This window comes from Mus caroli, unplaced genomic scaffold (genome assembly GCF_978045245.1).
Source record: "Mus caroli unplaced genomic scaffold, Mus_caroli_1 scaffold_7, whole genome shotgun sequence".
Lineage (NCBI taxonomy): Eukaryota > Metazoa > Chordata > Mammalia > Rodentia > Muridae > Mus > Mus caroli.
Window position 1 is genome coordinate 62,567,479 of NW_028227262.1, and position 19,399 is coordinate 62,586,877.

Consider the following 19,399-nt stretch of genomic DNA (forward strand, 5'->3'; position numbering starts at 1 on the left):
TTACTCAATCCTGTATGCACAATAAAACTTAAGATGACTACTTCGAAACTCTGTAAAGTGATTGTGACATCTTCCATAAAGATATACTCTATAGATTGATGACATGTGATGCCACCCATAAAGATAAATCCTATAGATTGACAAGTTCATGATAAGGGTCTGGGGAGGATCCCTGTGGTCTCAGCCACACAGAGAGCACAAAGGTCACCAGGATATTATCCAGATCTGCTCCCAGCCTTCTGGGAAGATAACAGGTTGTACATCTCTTCCTTTGAAGGAGCAGGTGTGTGTGTGCTTAACACTCCTGAATCTCCTTGTGCTCATGTGAGCACAAGAACCCTCCATGTCTCCCTCACATGCCCACCCAGGACATGGAGTTAGCCCCCAACCCTGACCTCAGCCCCAGAATTTGGAGTTGACCTCCTAACCCTGACACCTGTTTTACGGTGGCTTCTGGGGCTGTAGAGAGTGTGACTCTTAGGGAGCTCTGTTAGAACTTTTCTGGGGACTTGTGTCCAGTGACACTGGTCACCTTGCCAGCTTCCATTCAGACACAGCATTTGCATAGCAAAGTCACAGACAGAAGGACACCAAGGAGGACTCCAGCCCACCTTCATCATAAGAGACAGCTGTCGATCCTTCCCACTGTGACAAATTAGCACCTGGGTCATTTTTTTTTTTTTAACCAAAGTTGTTTTGTTGTTTGTTCTGTTGTTGTTCTGTGCTAATGGGCTTTGTTAGAATTGCTGATAGGAGCATAGGCGAAAGATCGCCTACAGGAACGTGGGTCCTTTACCCATCAATGGTTATACCACTTACTCCAACCTGGGGCCTGGCAGAGTTCAGATTTTGAAAGCCTCACTTGGCACCACCTTGGTCTGTGCTGCTGGCTGTGCAGGTGGGGTGGGACACATAGCAGGCCGGAGGGTGGCAGCATTGGGCAGGTCTCTGTTCTGATGTACCTATTTCCAATTTCTTGGTAGAATATGGAAGGAGCCTTGAAGAGGACATCTGCTCTGACACATCCTTCATGTTCCAGCGAGTACTGGTGTCCCTGACGGCGGTGCGCGGCTTCCTCAGTCCTGCCTTCTGATAGGGGATGCTGGGTTGATTGAAACACTCACCCTCTGCCCTTCATCCGTTCAGTCTCCTAAACATGGATATGCCCGGGGCATCGTTCGTGGGCCACTCTGTTCCTACATCATTATTTCTTCTCCAGAGACCCTGGCTAGCCATGCATGCACAACCATTTCTTCTACTTTAATTCACTGTCCACATGGCCCAAGTTCATGTCAGCTATTGGATTATAAGGATATTGAGAGACACTTCCTGTGTTTTAGATGTTTATGCTGGGCAGGGTTGGAGAGGTTAAGATTACCTCTTGCAGAGGATCTGAGTTAATCCCTGAGCATCCCAAGTGGATGGCTCACAACCACCTATCACTCCAGGTCCTGGAGATCTGATACTCTCGTCTAACCTCTGGAGCCACCTTTGCTCACATGGCACGTGCGCGCACACATACACACACACACACACACACACACACACACTTCTTTTCATCCCTTTTAAAAAGAACAGCCTACCAATCTGGAGGGCAGTGCCTATCTTTCACTCCTTAGTGTTCTTCCAGGGGCTCCTCCAGGGGTTCCCATGGCCTTCCATGCTGGAACTGATGTATTTGGGGTTGGCATTGCATCAGCTTTCCAAGTTCCACCTCAGGTCTAGTGTTCTCTGGACCATGAAGACTGGTCAGTTAAGAAGGCTGAGTCAGCTGGGTTAGTGCCATGGTGGGAGCTCGGGGTAGGGGTGGGATAGAAAGATGTATTGCCCTTCTACTAGGAAGACACCTTTGCAACATCAGGAGTCACAGTGGGGCCTACGCTCTGCTGGGACCAACTCCAGAGCATAGATCCAAGCCCTGTGACAGAAGATAACAGTCCTAACTCCTTAACCTGAAGACCCAGCTTTTACTGCCTTCTTACCTTAGTGCCTTGGGTTTCCAGGTCTTCTGTCTTAAGAGTCCCTACCGTCTCCATGGGTACTTGCTGCCATGGTTACTAGTGTACCTCTCTTCCATCTTCCCACAGGCTGGCAGGGATGAAGGAAATTACCTTGATGATGCTCTTATGAAGCAGGATGCCCAGGTTAGTGGACCGCAACTTCCTTCTTGCAGTTTCTTCTCTAAGACAGGCCTCACTTGGTTGGTGGACAACCTCTTCTACTTCAGGGTGTGTTAGTCCAACTGAGGTGTGTTATGAGAAAAACTCTCATAGACAGTCTTTATGATTAACAGGTATTTCAACACTCCTGGATTCCAGGTCTCTTCCTCACACTGAGGACACAACAAGGATCCTAGGGAAACACCAAGCCTCCCCCCTCCTCTCTCTCTCTCTCTCTCTCTCTCTCTCTCTGTGTGTGTGTGTGTGTGTGTGTGTGTGGCCAAGGAATGGGAACCCAGGACATGCCCCATGCTATGCAAGTGCTCAGCGCTGAATGTCACAGAGGGAAGGAGCTGCCTCTGTTCTTCATACTTCCCTAAAGAGAATATGAGGTAGGACCTGTAAACACCATGTGACTTTCAAAAGAGAGCTGCTGCCCTGGCACTCAGCACACTGACGGCTGTCCTGACATTTGTCCCTATGGCCAAGTAACATACAAACCCTGGGCCTTTTGTAAAGCCCAGCATGCCCACCTGGTCTTTCTTAGGCATACCATTGAATCCTTTTTTTTTTTTTTTAAGATTTACTTATTTTGTGTATATGAGTACACTGTAGCTGTCTTCAGACACACCAGAAAAGGGCATCAGATTCCATTACAGATGGTTGTGAGCCACTATGTGGTTGCCGGGAATTGAACTCAGGACCTCTGGAAAAAGAATCAGTGTTCTTAACCACTGAGCCATCTCTCCAGGCCACCATTGAATCCTTATACCACCCTTAGGACTTTAACCCCCATTTTACAGGTAAGGAAATTGAGGCTCAGAAGACGCCCCTTGCCTGAGTTCGGGCCAAATCATGGAGTGTCATAGTTATGTTTCTCGGTTTCTAGTGCTACAACAAAACACCATGACCAAAAGTCAAGTTGTGGGGCAAAAGGTTTATTTGACTTACATTTTCAGGACAGGAACTCGAGCAGGGCAGGAACCTGGAGGCAGGAGCTGATAAAGAGGCCATGGAGGGATGCTGCGTACTGACTTACTTCCCATAGCTTTCTCAACCTGCTTTCTTATAACATCCAAGACCATCGAAGGCCAGGGGTGGCACTGCCCACAATGGGGGAGGGGCTTTCTCACATCAATCATGAATCAAGAAAATTCCTTACACACCTACCTACGGGTAATCCAAGAGAGGCATTATATCAACTGAGGCTAGCTTGCATCTCATTGACAAAAGACCAACCAGGACATGGGAGAACTGGGATTTGTGCTTAGTTCCTCCATTGTTAACCAACACCCAGCTGTAGCAACGGGTGTCTCCACTCCACATGCAGGGTATGAGCCTCAGCGGAGCATGCAGGAAAGAGCCTGTTGCTTGCATTAGAAAGAAGGGAGTGTGTGTAGAGTGTGCATGCCTTGGGCTTCATGGAGTCTCTGGGGCTGTGTGACTGCTTATGCTCGGGTGCCAGAAATCAGCATTGTGTCTGCCTTCCTTTATTAACACATCAGGGTATTCATCAGGATCTTCTGCAAAACAGAATTAACACACACTCGCGTGCACACATGCACACACACACACACGTGCACACACATACATCAGAGAGAAATGGAGAGATGGAGACAGAAACAGGGCTTGGAATAGGGTTGTTTCAACCTAGTGTAAGCTGAAAACACATTCTAGTGGGAAGCTTAGCATCGAAGTCCACTGTAGTGTGTTGGTTGTCTGCCCTTGGGATTGTGTAGCTACCTGGAAATATGGCTCACTACTTGATGAAGTCCCAAACTGCATCGGCTGGCCCAAGGAAAGATAGAAATGCAAACTTTGCATTTTGCTGCTGATTTCTGCTGACTATGTTGCTTTCATGCCATGGTGAGGTTAAAGTAAATGGAAGTCTCTCTCTGTCTCTCTCTGTCTCTGTCTCCCTGTCCCTGTCCCTGTCCCTGTCCCTCTCCCTCCCTCTGTGTGTGTGTGTGTGTGTGTGTGTATGTGTGTGTGTACATTTGCCTTTCCAACTAACAAAATAAAACAAAGCAAGCTTGACTCTTAGAAATTTTAGAACTCAAAAAAAAAAAAAAGAAATTTTAGAACTCTTTGCCAGGTGCTGGCACACATCCTTTTGGGTGTTTAAACTCACGTTTTGTTTGTCATCAGGAACTGTATGAGGCTGGAGAGAAGAGATGGGGGACAGACGAGGTGAAATTCCTAAGCATTCTCTGTTCCCGGAACCGGAACCATTTGCTCCATGGTGGGTAGCTACCTCACTGCCTTGCTCTGTTCTGCTAGAATGGTGGGAGGTACACTAGAACGTAGAATCGTGAATGTTTTCAAGGTTAATTTATTTTACATGTATGGATGTTTCGATGGAATGTATGGCTGTGAACCACGAGTGTATCTGGTGTCCTTGGAGATCAGAAGAGGATACAAGATCCCCTGGAACTGGAGTTACAGACAATTATGAGCTACCAAGTGGGTGCTGGGAAGGAACCTAAACTTGGGTCATCTGTAGGAGCAGCAAATGCTCTTAACCACTGAGTCATCTCTCCAACCCTGATAGCCTTTTCAAAAGGAATATCTTTTACTTATTGTTTGATCATCCCAAACATGTATATAATATATCTTGATGTGTATCAACTGGTGACCTTTCCCCTCCCACCCATGATAGAGAAAAGAATTTGAACTGTTGGATATTACCCTGCAAATGTAGGAGGTAATTATATGAATGAAGGCCAATTTTGAAAGATGAATTTGAGTAACTGACAGGTATGCAATGTGTTCCTAATAGTTTAGCATTCCTTATTCTAGGAAAGCAACCTTCATAGCCAGTTCTTGTTCTAGCATAGCCCCAAGACAGCCTTCCCCACTACCTACATAAGAAATTAACCTTCACCCCTGAGGCACCAGCATTGGTAGTTATTCCTATTTCACACCACTGATAAATTTGCACAGGGGTTCCGTTGAGTAAGATGAGTCACAGGCAATTTCACTCTTTATTTCCTTTGTGTGATCTTCCTAATTTGCTCCTGGTAATTTCTAAACTTTGCAATGTGCTTTTAACATCTTTTGGGGGTGGGAGGGAAGAAACACTAAACTATTATAGAATAATTGTTGTCAGGCTAGGCTTCTTATGAACAGCAGTAAGGATTCAGTGGGGCATTTTGTCTTGGAGATGGGTGTTTTTAGACCTTCATGGGCACCATCATTTTATAAACCATACCCCTGTCATAGACAGAGTTACAAAGCTTGTGGGAAATTGAAGGAGAATGGGTTTGCTAAATTGAACACACAATGTAACTGCAAAGTTTGACACATTTACAAGTTGTAATTACTCTAGCTATTCCTCAGTGGCAAAAGGAAAATAATAATAAGCAATTATTCCTGTTCATAAATCATAGGCAGCCATGAGACTTGGTGCTTTGCGCTTTCCTTTATTTTATTGGTTCCCCTTGCCTGGTTACAATGTGAGCTCCCTCTTGTGGCAGTTCTTCAGAACTGCAGGTCCTAGGAAGAATTTACTAAGAATTTTTAATTCCAAGCATGTCTGTAGTTGGGAAGTTAAAAATTACCTGTTAATAAATTACCAAGATACATTTTTTGTTTTTTGAAACAGGGTTTCTCTGTATATCCATGGCAGTCCTGGAACTTGCTCTGTTGAACAGGATAGCCTTGATCTCACAGAAATTCTCCTGCCTCTGCCTCCAGAGTGCTGGGATTGAAGGCGTGTGCCACCACCGCCCGGCAGGAGACAATGTTGTTTTTTTTTTTTTTGTTTTTTTGTTTTTTTTTTGTTTTTTTTTTTGTTTTTCGAGACAGGGTTTCTCTGTATAGCCCTGGCTGTCCTGGAACTCACTTTGTAGACCAGGCTGGCCTCGAACTCAGAAATCCGCCTGCCTCTGCCTCCCGAGTGCTGGGATTAAAGGCGTGCGCCACCACGCCCGGCAGGAGACAATGTTTTAAGCGTTATTTAGGTAGTGAAACTAAGCATCTTGTTGCCAACAGTAGTGTCCAAAACTAAGGGTTTGTGGGTAATTTTCTGTCTCATTTTGTTCATGTGTACAGTGGGGGTTGAATTAGCTTCTTTGACTCTGGGCAAATATAACTGACAAAAAGGAATGAGAAAATACTGATGGCTCCCAAGACTGGAGGGAGATTTGAAGCCTTTCATGAGGACAGAAACCAAGGTGTGTCTAGGCAGGAAAGGAGGGAATAGGATGGCCCCTGGGGCTTGTGGCTGACTAATAAGTGACTAGCTATAGCGAGGGCCGTCTTCAGTAATAATAATAATAATAATAATAATAATAATAATAATAATGTGGAGAGTTGGGAGATGGCTCACCAGGGAAGAGTGCTTGCTGGGCAAGCATGAGGGCTTGAGTTCAAATCCCATGCTCTCACAATAGAAAAGTCAAGTATTGTTGCATGTGCCTGTAAGCCCAGCATTGGAAGCCAAAGACTGGTAGAGCCCAGGGGTTTGTTGGTCAGCCAGCCTAGCTGAAATGGTGAGCTTCCCATTCAGTGAGTGACGCTGCCTCAAAGCAGTAAGACAATGAGGGATAGAGGAAGACACCCAGTGCACTTCTGTGCTCTTTGTGTGCATGAGTACATGCAGAACAAGCCCTGTAAGCACATTTGAAATGAATTAGTTAATTAAAATATGTTAAAAATAAGACACCTGATACCAGCTTCTGGCTCCCACATGCATGCATGCATACACATTCCCATACACTAGTACATATATATGCCACACTGCACACCATCTGTTTTGAGCTAGAGTCTCACAGTGTAGCCCTGGCTAGCCTGGAACTTGCCTATGTGGTACAGGTTAGCCTCAAATTCACAGGGATTCTCCAGCCTCTACCTCCCGAGTGGTGGGATCGCAGGTGTACACCACTATGCCTGACCACACAAAATTAAAAAGAAAAAGCAAGAAAGCCATCTCCTTGGTGGGCAAGCCGCTCTAAGGACCCCACCAAGCTAAGGTTGTGATGTAAGTTGCTGGACATCAGTGTTCCTTGACTGACCACCTGTGAGACCCACACAGATGGGGATAGGACAGTGTGCCAACAAGGGTCACTAAAAAGATAAGCAAGACATGTCTGTTCTGAGAGGTCTCTGGAAGAAGAGGAAAATGTATTCATCACATTCAAAAGTCCTTGACAAAAAGCAAACTAAACAAGAATAGTAATAATGATGTGAAGAATTTATTAAAAGGTGCTGTTATCATATCTGCCTCAGTTTTGAGGAGACAGAATTATTCGTCTTGACGAGCCAAATGGACGAGGAGTACACAGATGACTTCTGAGGCCTTGTGTCGTCCAGGCTGACCTCAGGCTTAGTGCGTAACTGAAGCAGCGCTGATCCTGCCTCCACCTGCTAAGAACTGGGATTATGGTGTGAACCACGAGACCTTGGCTGCTTAAACAAGAAGAAAGCAAAGGTCCCCAAAGACTTTTTCCACTTGACATGGAGGACCAAGGTCCTAGCCAGGGGAAGAGGGTGCCTGATGTTCTCAGCACTCTTCCTCCTGGATGGGCCCAGTCCAGCAGGCCACATCCTGCTGGGGTGCTCATCCACGGGACTGATTTCCTCTTGAAATGTACCAAAGTAAGTAAATAAATGACAAGAAGAAGAAGAAGAAGAAGAAGAAGAAGAAGAAGAAGAAGAAGAAGAAGAAGAAGAAGCAGCAGCAGCAGCAGCAGCAGCAGCTTGTATTCATTCTCTCCATAAATTTTAGTTTTCTATTTTAAGTTTTATTATATTTATTTATGTATTTATTTAGAGAGAAGAAGAGAAGGAGTGTGTGTGTGTGTGTGTGTGTGTGTGTGCATGTGCACACGTGTGTACACGTGTATAAGTATGCAAACGCCACTGATCACATGCAGAGAGCAGAGGATGACTTACCCAGGTCATTTCTCCTCTCCTACCATGTGGGTCCCAGGGATCAACTCAGGTCATCAGGCTTAGCTGCCAGTGCCAGCCCAGGTCTCTAAACCACACTATTTTGTTATTGGTCATAGTGTTTGATGAATACAAAAGAATCTCACAGAAGGACATTGAACAGAGCATTAAGTCTGAGACATCTGGAAGCTTTGAAGATGCCCTGTTGGCTATAGGTAAGCTGGTGAGCAATAGAGCTAATTCCATTAATGTCACATCTAGATGTTGTCACCGAGATACAGAACTGTCTTCCTGAAATTAAAGTTGTTCCAATCACTGAGGGTACATTCTAGAATTTTAAAAACTGGTAAGTCAGCCAGGCTTGTCTGCAACTTCTGGATTACTGTGATCTTCTCTCCACAGTCCCCCAAGTACCTGAACTACAGCCATGTGCCACCACACCCAGTCAGTGTTCCAGAATATTTTGCCTGCATGTACATCTGTGCACCACATGTTTGCAATACCTGTTGAGGCCAGAAGAGTGTGGTAGAGCTCCTGAAACACGAGTTACACATGGTTGTGAGCTGCCACATGGGCGCTGGGAACCAAACTCCTGTCCTCGTAAGACCAGCCAGGGCACTTAATCACTGAGCCATCTCTCTGGCCCCAGAATTTCTTTTTCTAGATAGTCTCACTAGCTGGCCTTGAACTTGTGGCAATCCTCTTATCTTGGCTTTGTGAATGCTAGGATCATAGATCCAAGCCACCCCATACGGCTGTTGTACAACTTTAAACAAGAAATATTTGCAAAGCTGACTATGGCACATATATGATTCCAACACTTGGGAGGTGGAGACAGCCCTGAGGATCAATGGTTTCAGATCATCCTCAGCTACATAGAGAGTTCAAGGCCAGCCTGGGCTGTGTGAGAGCCTGACTGCTGTTGTGCCAGGGGCTCATGTCTTTGGTCTTTGGCACTTCTCTATCCCATTGTAAGAGAGAGATAATGCCATGCTAGCTGTATCTGGCGAGTCAATGCATGGTGGGTTTAAAAATTGTTTCATTTAGATTTTAAGTTTTTATGTGTATGGGTGTTTTGCCTGCATGTATGTCTGTGTACCATGTGCATGCCTTGTGCCCTAAGATGTGAGAAGAGAGAATCAGATCCTTTGGAACTAGAGTCACAGACAGTTGTAAGCAGTCTTGTGAACGCTGGGAACTGAGCCCTCCCACCCCCTGTCCTCTGCAAGAACAAGGACTCTTAACTGCATAGCCATCTCTCCAGCCCCCTCATAACTGTTTTATACAGCAGTCGTAATCATCACTCTGGAACTACAGGCCACCCTTGCTTCCATGGCCTTCGTTAATGACTTCTGTAGGGACTGCTAAGCCGAGGAGTCTGTCCATCTGAGAGAGGTCCCGGGGTGGCAGGAAGTGTTGCTTGGCTTAAAGAGGTCTAACAAAGCAATCAGGAGATATTTCTTGGGACTTTGTAGAAACTGAGACTGTCATTTTTCTTTGTTCTTGGGGTTTATTTTTCTGTAATCTTTTCATTCTTAGGTTTGTATTTTTAGAAATACAGATGATTTATTAAGAGACAGGAAGCACTCATGAGACTAGGGTGGGCTTGTGGGCAGGGGGGTGGCATCTACTCACGTCTTCCTGTTCATTTTCTCCACAGTGAAGTGCATGCGGAGTAAACCTTCATATTTCGCTGAGAGACTTTATAAATCCATGAAGGTAAGTAGCTGTGCTTTGATCATTTGAAAGACCTATGGCATGTCTTTTATTCGCCTTCTTAAGTTTGTCACCCAAATTACACCCTGGAATATTCAACTCAGCTCTGTGTTGTATCCCTCATTGGCCTTGAGATGTGTGGAGCCCTGATCCCTGCGCTTTATAGGTATGGATTAATTTTAGCCCCACAACAGGAACAGGGCCACAAACTGTAGGTTAGCAAGTAGGTAAACTGAGGCATACACAGTTTGTTTACACTCTTCATAGAGGGAGGAGTGCCCCAAGGGGCCTAACTCCACCTTTAGAGCCAACTTCCCAGATCTGTGTTGGACTCTGTGCAGGCAGTCCTGCCAGGAACCCTCAAATGGGATAGGAAACCAGAAACCTGAGTGCTTGGGGTTTATTGTTGTTCTTGTTGTTTTGTTGTCGAGAAACAAGTTCTCGTGTAGCCCAGGCTAGCCTAGAATTCTCTGGGGTACTGAGGTTGATCTTGAACTTCTGGTCATCGTGCCTCAGCCTAGGACCACAGACCTGTGTCGTCACACTGGGTGGAGAGTCCTTGTCCTTATCTGAATATCTGATATTAAAGAATATCTGTCCTTAAGGAAAGAGCTAGCATGCAGAAAACACCCAGGGTAGAATGGAATGGAAGACAGGAGCTCAGCATCCCAGTATTATAGCAGTAAACAAAACAGTGGAATTTTTCAGTATTCTTGAGGAAGGATTTGAAAAGAATATATAAAATACCCGGAATTCTAGCACTTGGGAGACTGAGAAAGGAGGATTGCTTTGTTTGAGGTCAGCCTGGGCTACATATAGCAAGGCCTTGTTTTATTAAGGAGAGAGGGAGACAGAGACAGAGACAGAGAGACACAGAGAGAGACAGAGACAGAGAGACAGAGAGAGGTTGTAATGGTTGTTATGTTTAAGCTGAACCTTGGGGGAAGCTTTCCACATGGGCTGGGGAGGAAAATTGCAGACAAGAACAGCACAGAGCCTGTCTTTGGAAAGGTTTCTGGCGAACACACAGCATGTTGGGAAGGTGGGCTGTGTCCAGCCTTCCATGCCAAGGTAAGGCACGAGGATGTTCCTCGGGCCTCCCAGCTCATACAGCAAAGGATGCCGTACAGACTCACTGCTGCCTCGTCTTGCCTTGCTGGACCATGAACAGCATCAGCTGATGCAGGGTCGCACTTCCTTCCTCAGGGCTTAGGCACTGATGACAGCACCCTCATCAGAGTGATGGTCTCAAGAGCAGAGATTGACATGCTGGACATCCGGGCGAGCTTCAAGAGGCTCTACGGGAAGTCTTTGTACTCTTTCATCAAGGTAGGAGCATCATCAGGGTCCGGCCTTAGGGTGCAGAACCAGTGGCTTTCTCCTCCCTGGCATCTGCCATTCCCACTGAAGATGGCCCCTGCTTCAGGAATTCCTAGGCTTGCCCACTTTCTCATGGTATATAAGAAGTATTTATCTGCTAAGTACAGTAACAATTTCATGTGGGCCCCAAATAAGAATGGACATTTTGGGGCAGTGACTTAGTTCTGCTTTTATTTAAAGCCTGTGTAGAATAACAAGCCCTGACATCTTAAGTAAGTGACCTGTTCAAGTGAACACGGAGGGTGCGGAGGAAGCATCACCCCTGACCTCAGTCCCAAAGGTTGGTGAGAATGAGTACCAGGGGCTGAGTTAAGGGATAAGCAGTTAAGAGAACTGACTGTTCTCCCAAGGGACCTCCTTTCCATTCCCAGCACCCCCATGATAGCTCACAACCACCCATAACTCCAGCTCTAGGAATCTGACTCCCTCTTCTGGCCTCTGTAGGTAGTGTGTGCGTGTAGTGCCCAGACACACACAGGCGAACTACCCAAACACAAAAAATAAAAAATAAAGGAAGAAAATGTTAAGTGTGTTAACAACTCCGCATAATTTATGCCAGTATTTGATATTGCAAACTTTAGGGTCCTTGAGATACATAAGACCGAGGTCTGTAACTGGCATATACCCCATAACTCTCAATTGCTTTTATGATTTGTTTCTTCCCTCCAACATCTCTCACATGCCGTCCTTAAATGCACCCAGTAAGTGGGGAAATAAACGGAACAAGTTTGCATGTTCTCATTTATTTTCTGTTGTTGGGAAACTGCCTTGCCAAAAGCAACTTATGGAAGAAATAGTTTACCTTGGCATATAGTTTCAGAGGAGGGAGAGCATGGCAGAAGGCCAAAGGAGCAGGACGCTGGATAGTCACATTTTATCCGAACACAGGAAACTGTGTGAACAGCAAGTGGGGCAAAGCTATAAAACCTCCAAACTGGCCCTAGTGACACACTTCCTCCAGCTAGGCTGTGCCTCCTGAAAGGTCCACAACCTCTCCAAACAGCGCCACCAACTGGGGATCAAGTTTTCAAATACACAAGTCTGTGGGAGACATTTCTCATTAAATAACCCACCCCGAATTCTTATAACCTACGCGTTTACACGCAAGATGCATTTTCTAAGATGACCCTTGTAAGGAACAGCAGGTCCTCACAGTTGGTCCCCTGTTCTTATTCGGATACCCTCTCTTCATAGCACTGAGCTCTGTGACCCATGAGGCCAACAGTAGGTATCCCCCCAGGGTGTCAACTTCTTCCTTCTCAGATCCTTGCAAACAGAATTCACAGTTACAAAATTTTAATGAATACTTTTAAGAGCAGAACTTCCACATCTGCCTAGTAATGATGACAGAAACAGATGAACCCAGGGTCCTCTGTAGGGCCAGAGGGGTCTGATGGAAATAGAAGAAAGCTTCCTCCTCCTGCCCCCAACCACTTACCATCCTTCATTTGGCACCAGACAGCCAGGAGTTCTAAGGTGGCGTGGGTGTGGTGAAAACTGACTCGCCTCTCACAACCCCTCATTAACTGGGCCTCTGCTTCTCTAAGAAGCCTGGAGAGTCTCGTAAACATGAAGCTGAGACTAATTCTGGAGAAGCTTGGGTTGTCCACACAACAAACATCTCATTAAGATTTGACCTGTGAATTAAATATCCTGGATAGTAGAGAAGGCACTGACTATTTGAGAGCTGCTGTTGACAGAAGGAAGAATGGGGACATGGGGACATGGGGACACGGGGCTAGGGGTGGGGTGGGGGCTCAGTGGGTAAAATGCTCGTCCTGTAAGCATGAGGACCCAGCACCCACATAAAAAGAGTGACAGCAACAGCAAGCATCTGTTACCCAAGTGCAGGCAAAGGTGGAGGCAAAGGCAGAGGCAAGAGGACCCCTGGGGCTCACTGGTTAGCTGGTCCTGCCCAGTTGGTAAGCTCCAAGTTCAGCAGGTCTCAATAATGTGTAGAATGAGAAGCATGGGAGAAGATACTCTCTCTCTCTCTCTCTCTCTCTCTCTCTCTCTCTCTCTCTCTCTCGCTCGCGCGCGCACACACACACACACACACTCACACTTACATGCATATACATACACATGCATATGCACACATGCACACAGAGGGAGGGAGGGTAGAAAATGAAGGATCAAACCGTCACAGAACTCCTGCCTGTGCTGGTTAGCTTCTTGTCAACTTGACTTAAGCTAGAGTCATATGACAGTCGGAAACCTTAGCTGAGAAAATGCCCCTGTCAGATTGCCCTGTAGGCAAGCAAGTCTGTGAGGCATTTTCTTCCTTGATGATTGATGTGGAAGGGCCCAGTCCACTCTGGGCAGTGTCACCCCTAGGCAGGTGGACATGGGGTATATAAGAAAGCAGACTGAGCAAGCCATGGAGAGTAAGCCAGTAAGCAGCACCCCTCCATGGCCTCTGCTTCAGTTCCTGCCTCCAGGTTCTTGCCTTGATTTCCTGCCCTGGCTTCACAAATAGCCCTTTTCCTTCCCAAGTTGCTTTGGTCATGGTCTTTATCACAGCAGCAGAAACCTAACTGGGACAGCCCCAAGAGATGAGGATGACAAAACACTATGCCAGTAAGGGACTTTAATGCATACTTACTGTTTCACAGGGCACTGAAACAAACTAATAATATATTACATTACTATTCATTGTGACAGGCATTAAAATTTGAACTCTTAAAGTCAGAGGCACCATATGTCTTGGTGCCCATTGAGAAAAAGTAACCCAAACTCACTTATTGAGCTTAGAGTCTTGCTTGTTTAGTGTACACACAAGGCCCCCTTCAATCTCCAGCGCCAAAAATATAAATGAATAAATAATAAGGAAACCCGCAATGTATTCATTAGGCTATAAAAATTTCCATATAGAAAGTATAGAGCCTCTCTGGAAGTCTATTTTGCAACTCATTTCAAAAGTATTAGAAAAAAATCCACAATTTTAATCTAGTAATTTTCATTTTTGAGAATGTATTCAAAGCAAATTTTAAAAAACTCAGAGGCTAGGTGCTTTATTAAGCAAAGTTTGCTATAATGAAACATTGGAGACCACCTAAACATATGACAATGGGTAAGAAAATGTTCTTTAATCACTAAATAATACTGTAATTAAAAAAACAGGATATAGAGGTTAGGTGTACAGTTCACTAGTAGAGTCCTTGCCTATACTTGCCTAGCATGAGGATGGCCATGATTTGGTCCTGGCACTACCAAAAATAAAGAGAGCAAAATGAAGGCATAGATGAATTCTGTCCTAAAAATCTCACCACTTAGGTATCTGCATGCACAGACAAAGGAGAAGGAACATGTGAGACTGTTAGGAACAGTCATCAGTAGGCCATGGAACTGTGGGTGATTCCTATGCTCTTAAGTACTTTTTTAAAACACAGGACAAGTATTTTATATACATATATATATATATATATATATATACACACACACACACACACACACATATATACATATGTATATGTGCCTCTCATGTGCAGTGTCTAAGGTGACTAGAAGAGGGCATCAGATCCCCTGGAGCTGTTATTAGGGGCAACTGGGAATACCAAAACCCAAATTCAGATTCTATGTGAGAAAAAGAAATAATCTTAGTGGCTAAAGCATTTCTCCAGCCCAAAGCATTACGTTTGTAATAAAAACATTTTTTGAGGACCTGAGAAAATCCAGTGAGGTTTGCAAACTAAACGTAGGTGATTTTGAACTGTGTAATCTATCCAAGAACACCTTACCTCGCTGGTTACTGTGCTCTCCTTTCTCCCAGGGTGACACTTCCGGAGACTACAGGAAGGTTCTGCTCATTCTCTGTGGAGGAGATGATTGACACAAGACGCAGGACAGAAGGCTTCTTAACACTGATTTTTTTTTTTTAACTTCATTTTTCTGCACTGCTATTAACATTATCTCAAATGCTTATTTCCAATTAAAACGCCTCCAGTTGCCTCCTGGGATGCAGACTATGTTATTATCGTCTATAATTAGTCATTTTGATGCCTTAAACTTGTACTTTCAAAGCTTTCAAGACGTACATGGAAATTTAGAATTAGAAATTGAAATGTGCTCCACGTCTTTATCAGATTATTTCCTCGTTTGTGTTTTGTAGAGGTTGAATGTACTAAATCCTTTTAGATTTTCCTTTCAGTACAAATTTTACAGAACAGAAGCCATTTTCTTCCCTGGGAAGCCAGTCATTTCTTCATGTGGGACTGTCAGCATCTCTTACTAAGATTAGCCATCTAGATTCTTATTTTAAGCAGATCCAAAGTTCTCAGGAGCCCCCTTTCTTTGGCTCTGCCTATCATCGTAGTTGAAGGTTGCTGAGTATGGTGGGGCTTGCTTCATCGTCGCCGTCTACCCTGAGACCATTTTCTCCCTGTGAAGTGTATGTAACAAAGTTACCAGCTCATCAAACAAGCTCAATTTCAAGTGTGGCTCAGCAGATCCCGTGTGCTTGGTTGTCCCTCCTGATGAACATTCCTCAGTCTTAGGGTCCCTGTCCTAATCTTGCTCCAAGTGACAGTCAAGAGTGGCCTCAGCCAAGGTTGCTCTGATAATGCAATGCTCTGGGTGTGGCTGACCTTAGAAGAGTTTTTCTGCTAAAAATAATTAATCTCGTTAGACTGTTTATTTGATCCCCACTGTGCCTTTTTGATCTTATTCAGAAACTGTGCTTGCATTTAATCATGAAGTTTGGTTTGTATACAACATGAGACATTTTTAATTAAAAATGGTGGCTTTAAAGGGGTGTGTATTCTTTTTCTGATTTTTTTTTTCTACCCTAGAGATTTCTTTTCACCCTGAACCATGGAAGGAACTACTTTTGAAGGAATACTAAATCTACTAAGAATACTAAGTTTCTACTTAAATTAACAATATTAAAAAAAGAAACACTTTAATCATTATGTCAGCCTGCTTCTATAAGGCCAATGTTTACATTGGAGAGGTGGAGGCAGGAGGATTGGAACTTCAGGCTGTGCCTGGCTACATAGCCACTGTGAGGCCAGATTGGGCATATGAGTCCCTGTCTCAAAAAGTCAAAACAAGGTCTGGGGAGCTGGCTCTGTAATGTATTTGCTGCAGAAGGACGAGGAGTGGTGTTGGAATCCCTGGCACCAATGTGAAAACCAGGCAGAGCCAACAAGTGTGTGCCTGTAATCCCAAAGCTGGGATGTGGCGGTGAACAGATCCCAGGGGCTCACTGGCCAGCTAGTGTAGCTGAATCCCTGAGCCTCAGGTTCAATGGTAGGCCCTGTCTCGACGATGATGGTGGTGAGGAGGAGGAGGATGACGTGGTGGTGGTGAGGAGGAGGATGGAGAGAGTAAGACACTGATGTCAGCTTCTGATTTCCACGTGGGTGCACACAGACACACAGCCACACACACACACACAATGACACTGAGATGGCTTAGTGGGTAAAGGCTCTTTCTACCAAGCCTGACAACCTGAGTTCAATCCTTAGAACCCACATGGAAGAAGAAAAGAACCAAGTCCCCCAGATTGTCTCCTTCTCACATAAGCTAAGGAATAACACCCCTCTCTCATATCAAAAATGTAACAAAACAAACAAAACCACTAGCATTTAAATATGCTAACGCTTACTCATTGGTATTGGATGACATGTTAGCTTGTTCTCTGAAAACGAGTGACTCTGCTCTAGTCAGAGCAGCATGCCTTTTAAGTGTCACATGGAACGGAGCTCAGTGGGGTAGCTATACCCTGTGTTCTCAGCACCACCAAGGACAAAAGTTGCAGATGTACAAAGAACACACACACACACACTCCTTTGTTCTTTCTGCGTTGGCACTGGGATCACTGACAACATGGCTATGTGACAGTCACTCCAATTAACTTAGATTCAGGTATCAACGCTACCACCTCAGGACTGTGGAATCTCTACTCCAACTTTATTACACTTTGGAGGCATTATTAGGTTCTTTGTTTTGGTTTTAACAGAAGTTTTACCATTGCGTGGTGTCTTAGCCAGAATTTTAAGAACAGTGTTTTGTGGCTGAGTGCTTTCAGTGGCCTGTTTTCCTTATCCTTAGGTATAAGTTAAGGGGGAGGGTAGAAAGTCACAGTTTTCTGCTCACTCTTGGCTTTTCAGAAGTCCTACTGTGTAGCTCCTTAAGGCCCCAAAATAATGTCATCTCAGTCATCAACATAATAAGCCAAAGTTCCAAGTGTAATCTGAGGTTTCTTTCCTCAGTCAGTTCTGGCCTTAATGGGATGCTGGCTTGGGGAAGGGAAGACAGGGCACGGGACGAGGGCAGGGGACAGGGGCAGGGGATGGGAATGGGGGGAGGGCACTTCTCTTTTTCTCCATCATCCCCGCTTGGGTTGTAGCAACAGTGAGAAGAGCAGAGGGGATCAGGTCTGTTCTTGCACTGCCCTTGCTCTGAGGGTGGAGGCTAAGTCCTATGTGGCTGTGACAGGCTCTTACAGACATCGCCATGGCTCTCCTCAGTATCCAGGGAACCGTTCACCTGCGCTTCCTTAGGCAAGACCAATACGGATGTTTTACCCTCTAGGAATTTAGTGACCTGTGAAGCCACCATGTTATAGTCTAGCTTTCGCATACGCCAAGGCCTCTTGGACAATGTTTTTTTGTTTTTTGTTTTTGTTTTTCAAGACAGGGTTTCTCTGTATAGCCCTGGCTGTCCTGGAACTCACTCTGTAGACCAGGCTGGCCTCAAACTCAGAAATCCGCCTGCCTCTGCCTCCCAAGTGCTGGGACAATGTTTTAAGATGACCTCACGTATGTTTCATATTATGTACATGCCAGCGTGTCCCCTGCAGCCACCGTAGTTCTCTTCCTCCCACTTCACCTTCAATCAGCCTCAGCTACGCACCCTCAGACTTTCTCAGACATGAGAAATTCCTCAGTGGCCCACAAAGGACATATACTGCTATAACGGAGTGCAAATAGCGAATTGATGCAGTCAGTTCCAGGGGGGAAAAACTGGCAAGAACTCGTAAAGTTGAAAATTTCCCAAGAGCCCGTTTCTGGGACCTGCCTGATGAAGCTTTTGCGAGTGGTGTTCCTGAAAGAGCATCTACGTAGCAATAACTGAAACCCCTTGGCAAGGGAGTAGGCAAATGATGTGTCTAACAATGAGTAGTGACAATAACTAGAGATCCCATTCAAAGTATAGTTTTAGGAGAGGAGAGAGGTTCTAAATCACAGGTTTGGGATGGTCCAATTCCATTTAAATTATATGTCTGAATGTGCAGCAGAAAAAGAGCGCTTATGCGTGTAAAGACATGCATAGAAATGGCACAGAGAGGGAGAGGCTGGAAACAGAGGATTAGTACACAAGGGGTTTCTCATTCCCCACTATATATCAATGAAGCTAAAGGGGAGTGAATCAAAATAAGTGTGATAGAATTCCAAGCCAGTAGTAGGTCCACAGGTACATGTATTGCTCTGTTTGAAACATTCTATTATAAACATTTTACTTTGAAAGGTATAGAAGGCAGGTATGGTAGCTCAGTGCCTCAACTCCTAGCACTCAGAGGCTGAGATAGGTGGACTTCTGAGAGTTCTAGGGCAGCCTTGGGCTTCAGAGTGACACTTTTCCTTGAAGAAAATTTAAAAAAAAAAAAAAATCGAGGGCCAGGGATGTAGCTTAGTTGGTAGAATGTTTGCTTAGCATTCAAGAAGCCCTGCATCTGATACTCAGCATTTCAGGTCCACGAAGGTGATGTGACACATACATGGCTGTAATCCCAGCTTTCAGGGGGTAGAAGTTCAAGAACATCCTATACAGTGAGTCGAAGATCAGTATGTAGTACGAGACACTGACACAATAAAATAATAATTAAATCAAAACAAGGCAGCAGAAGGAAGCCAAGACCTGGAGGCTAGCTGAGGCTCCAGACTGAACCCTGTCAACGCAGCTGGGTGACGGGGATCTACCCGGGCCAGTCGGGTCCTAGACCCCAGAAGGGAAGCAAAGGCCATGGTGGCAAGTCCGTCCTCTCATTAACCGCACAGGGCTGGATGAGACCCCGGAATCGAGGAAGCTTACGGGAAGAACCAACGGCAGAGATCCCCAGATCTGTTAGGCATCAGCACACAGTGCCCACGCCCCTCGGTAGATGCCAGAACCGCGGAAGTCAGACACGCACTGGGGCTGAGCGCCGCAGGGCCCGGCCAGCAGCCTGCGCATGCGCAACCTGCAGCGCAGGCTCCGTCCTCCCGCCCCGCCCCTTCCGGAGGCTCGCCGTGCGCCTGCGCCCTGCG

General features: G+C 45.4%; 1 protein-coding gene across 3 annotated transcripts in view; it reads left to right on the forward strand.

The window, feature by feature from the left end:
• The window catches only part of Anxa4 (annexin A4), a 57,955-nt gene extending 42,043 nt beyond the window's left edge, over window positions 1-15,912 (forward strand). For all 3 annotated transcript variants that reach the window (XM_085840397.1, XM_085840398.1, XM_085840399.1), the window contains 7 exons: window positions 984-1,063; window positions 2,088-2,144; window positions 4,308-4,401; window positions 8,171-8,266; window positions 9,712-9,770; window positions 10,974-11,096; window positions 14,920-15,912. In XM_085840397.1, the coding sequence (XP_085696523.1) occupies window positions 984-1,063; window positions 2,088-2,144; window positions 4,308-4,401; window positions 8,171-8,266; window positions 9,712-9,770; window positions 10,974-11,096; window positions 14,920-14,979 (569 nt within the window). In that variant the 3' untranslated portion in view covers window positions 14,980-15,912. The remainder of the gene's footprint in view (window positions 1-983; window positions 1,064-2,087; window positions 2,145-4,307; window positions 4,402-8,170; window positions 8,267-9,711; window positions 9,771-10,973; window positions 11,097-14,919) is intronic.
• The last annotated feature ends 3,487 nt before the right edge of the window (window positions 15,913-19,399 follow it).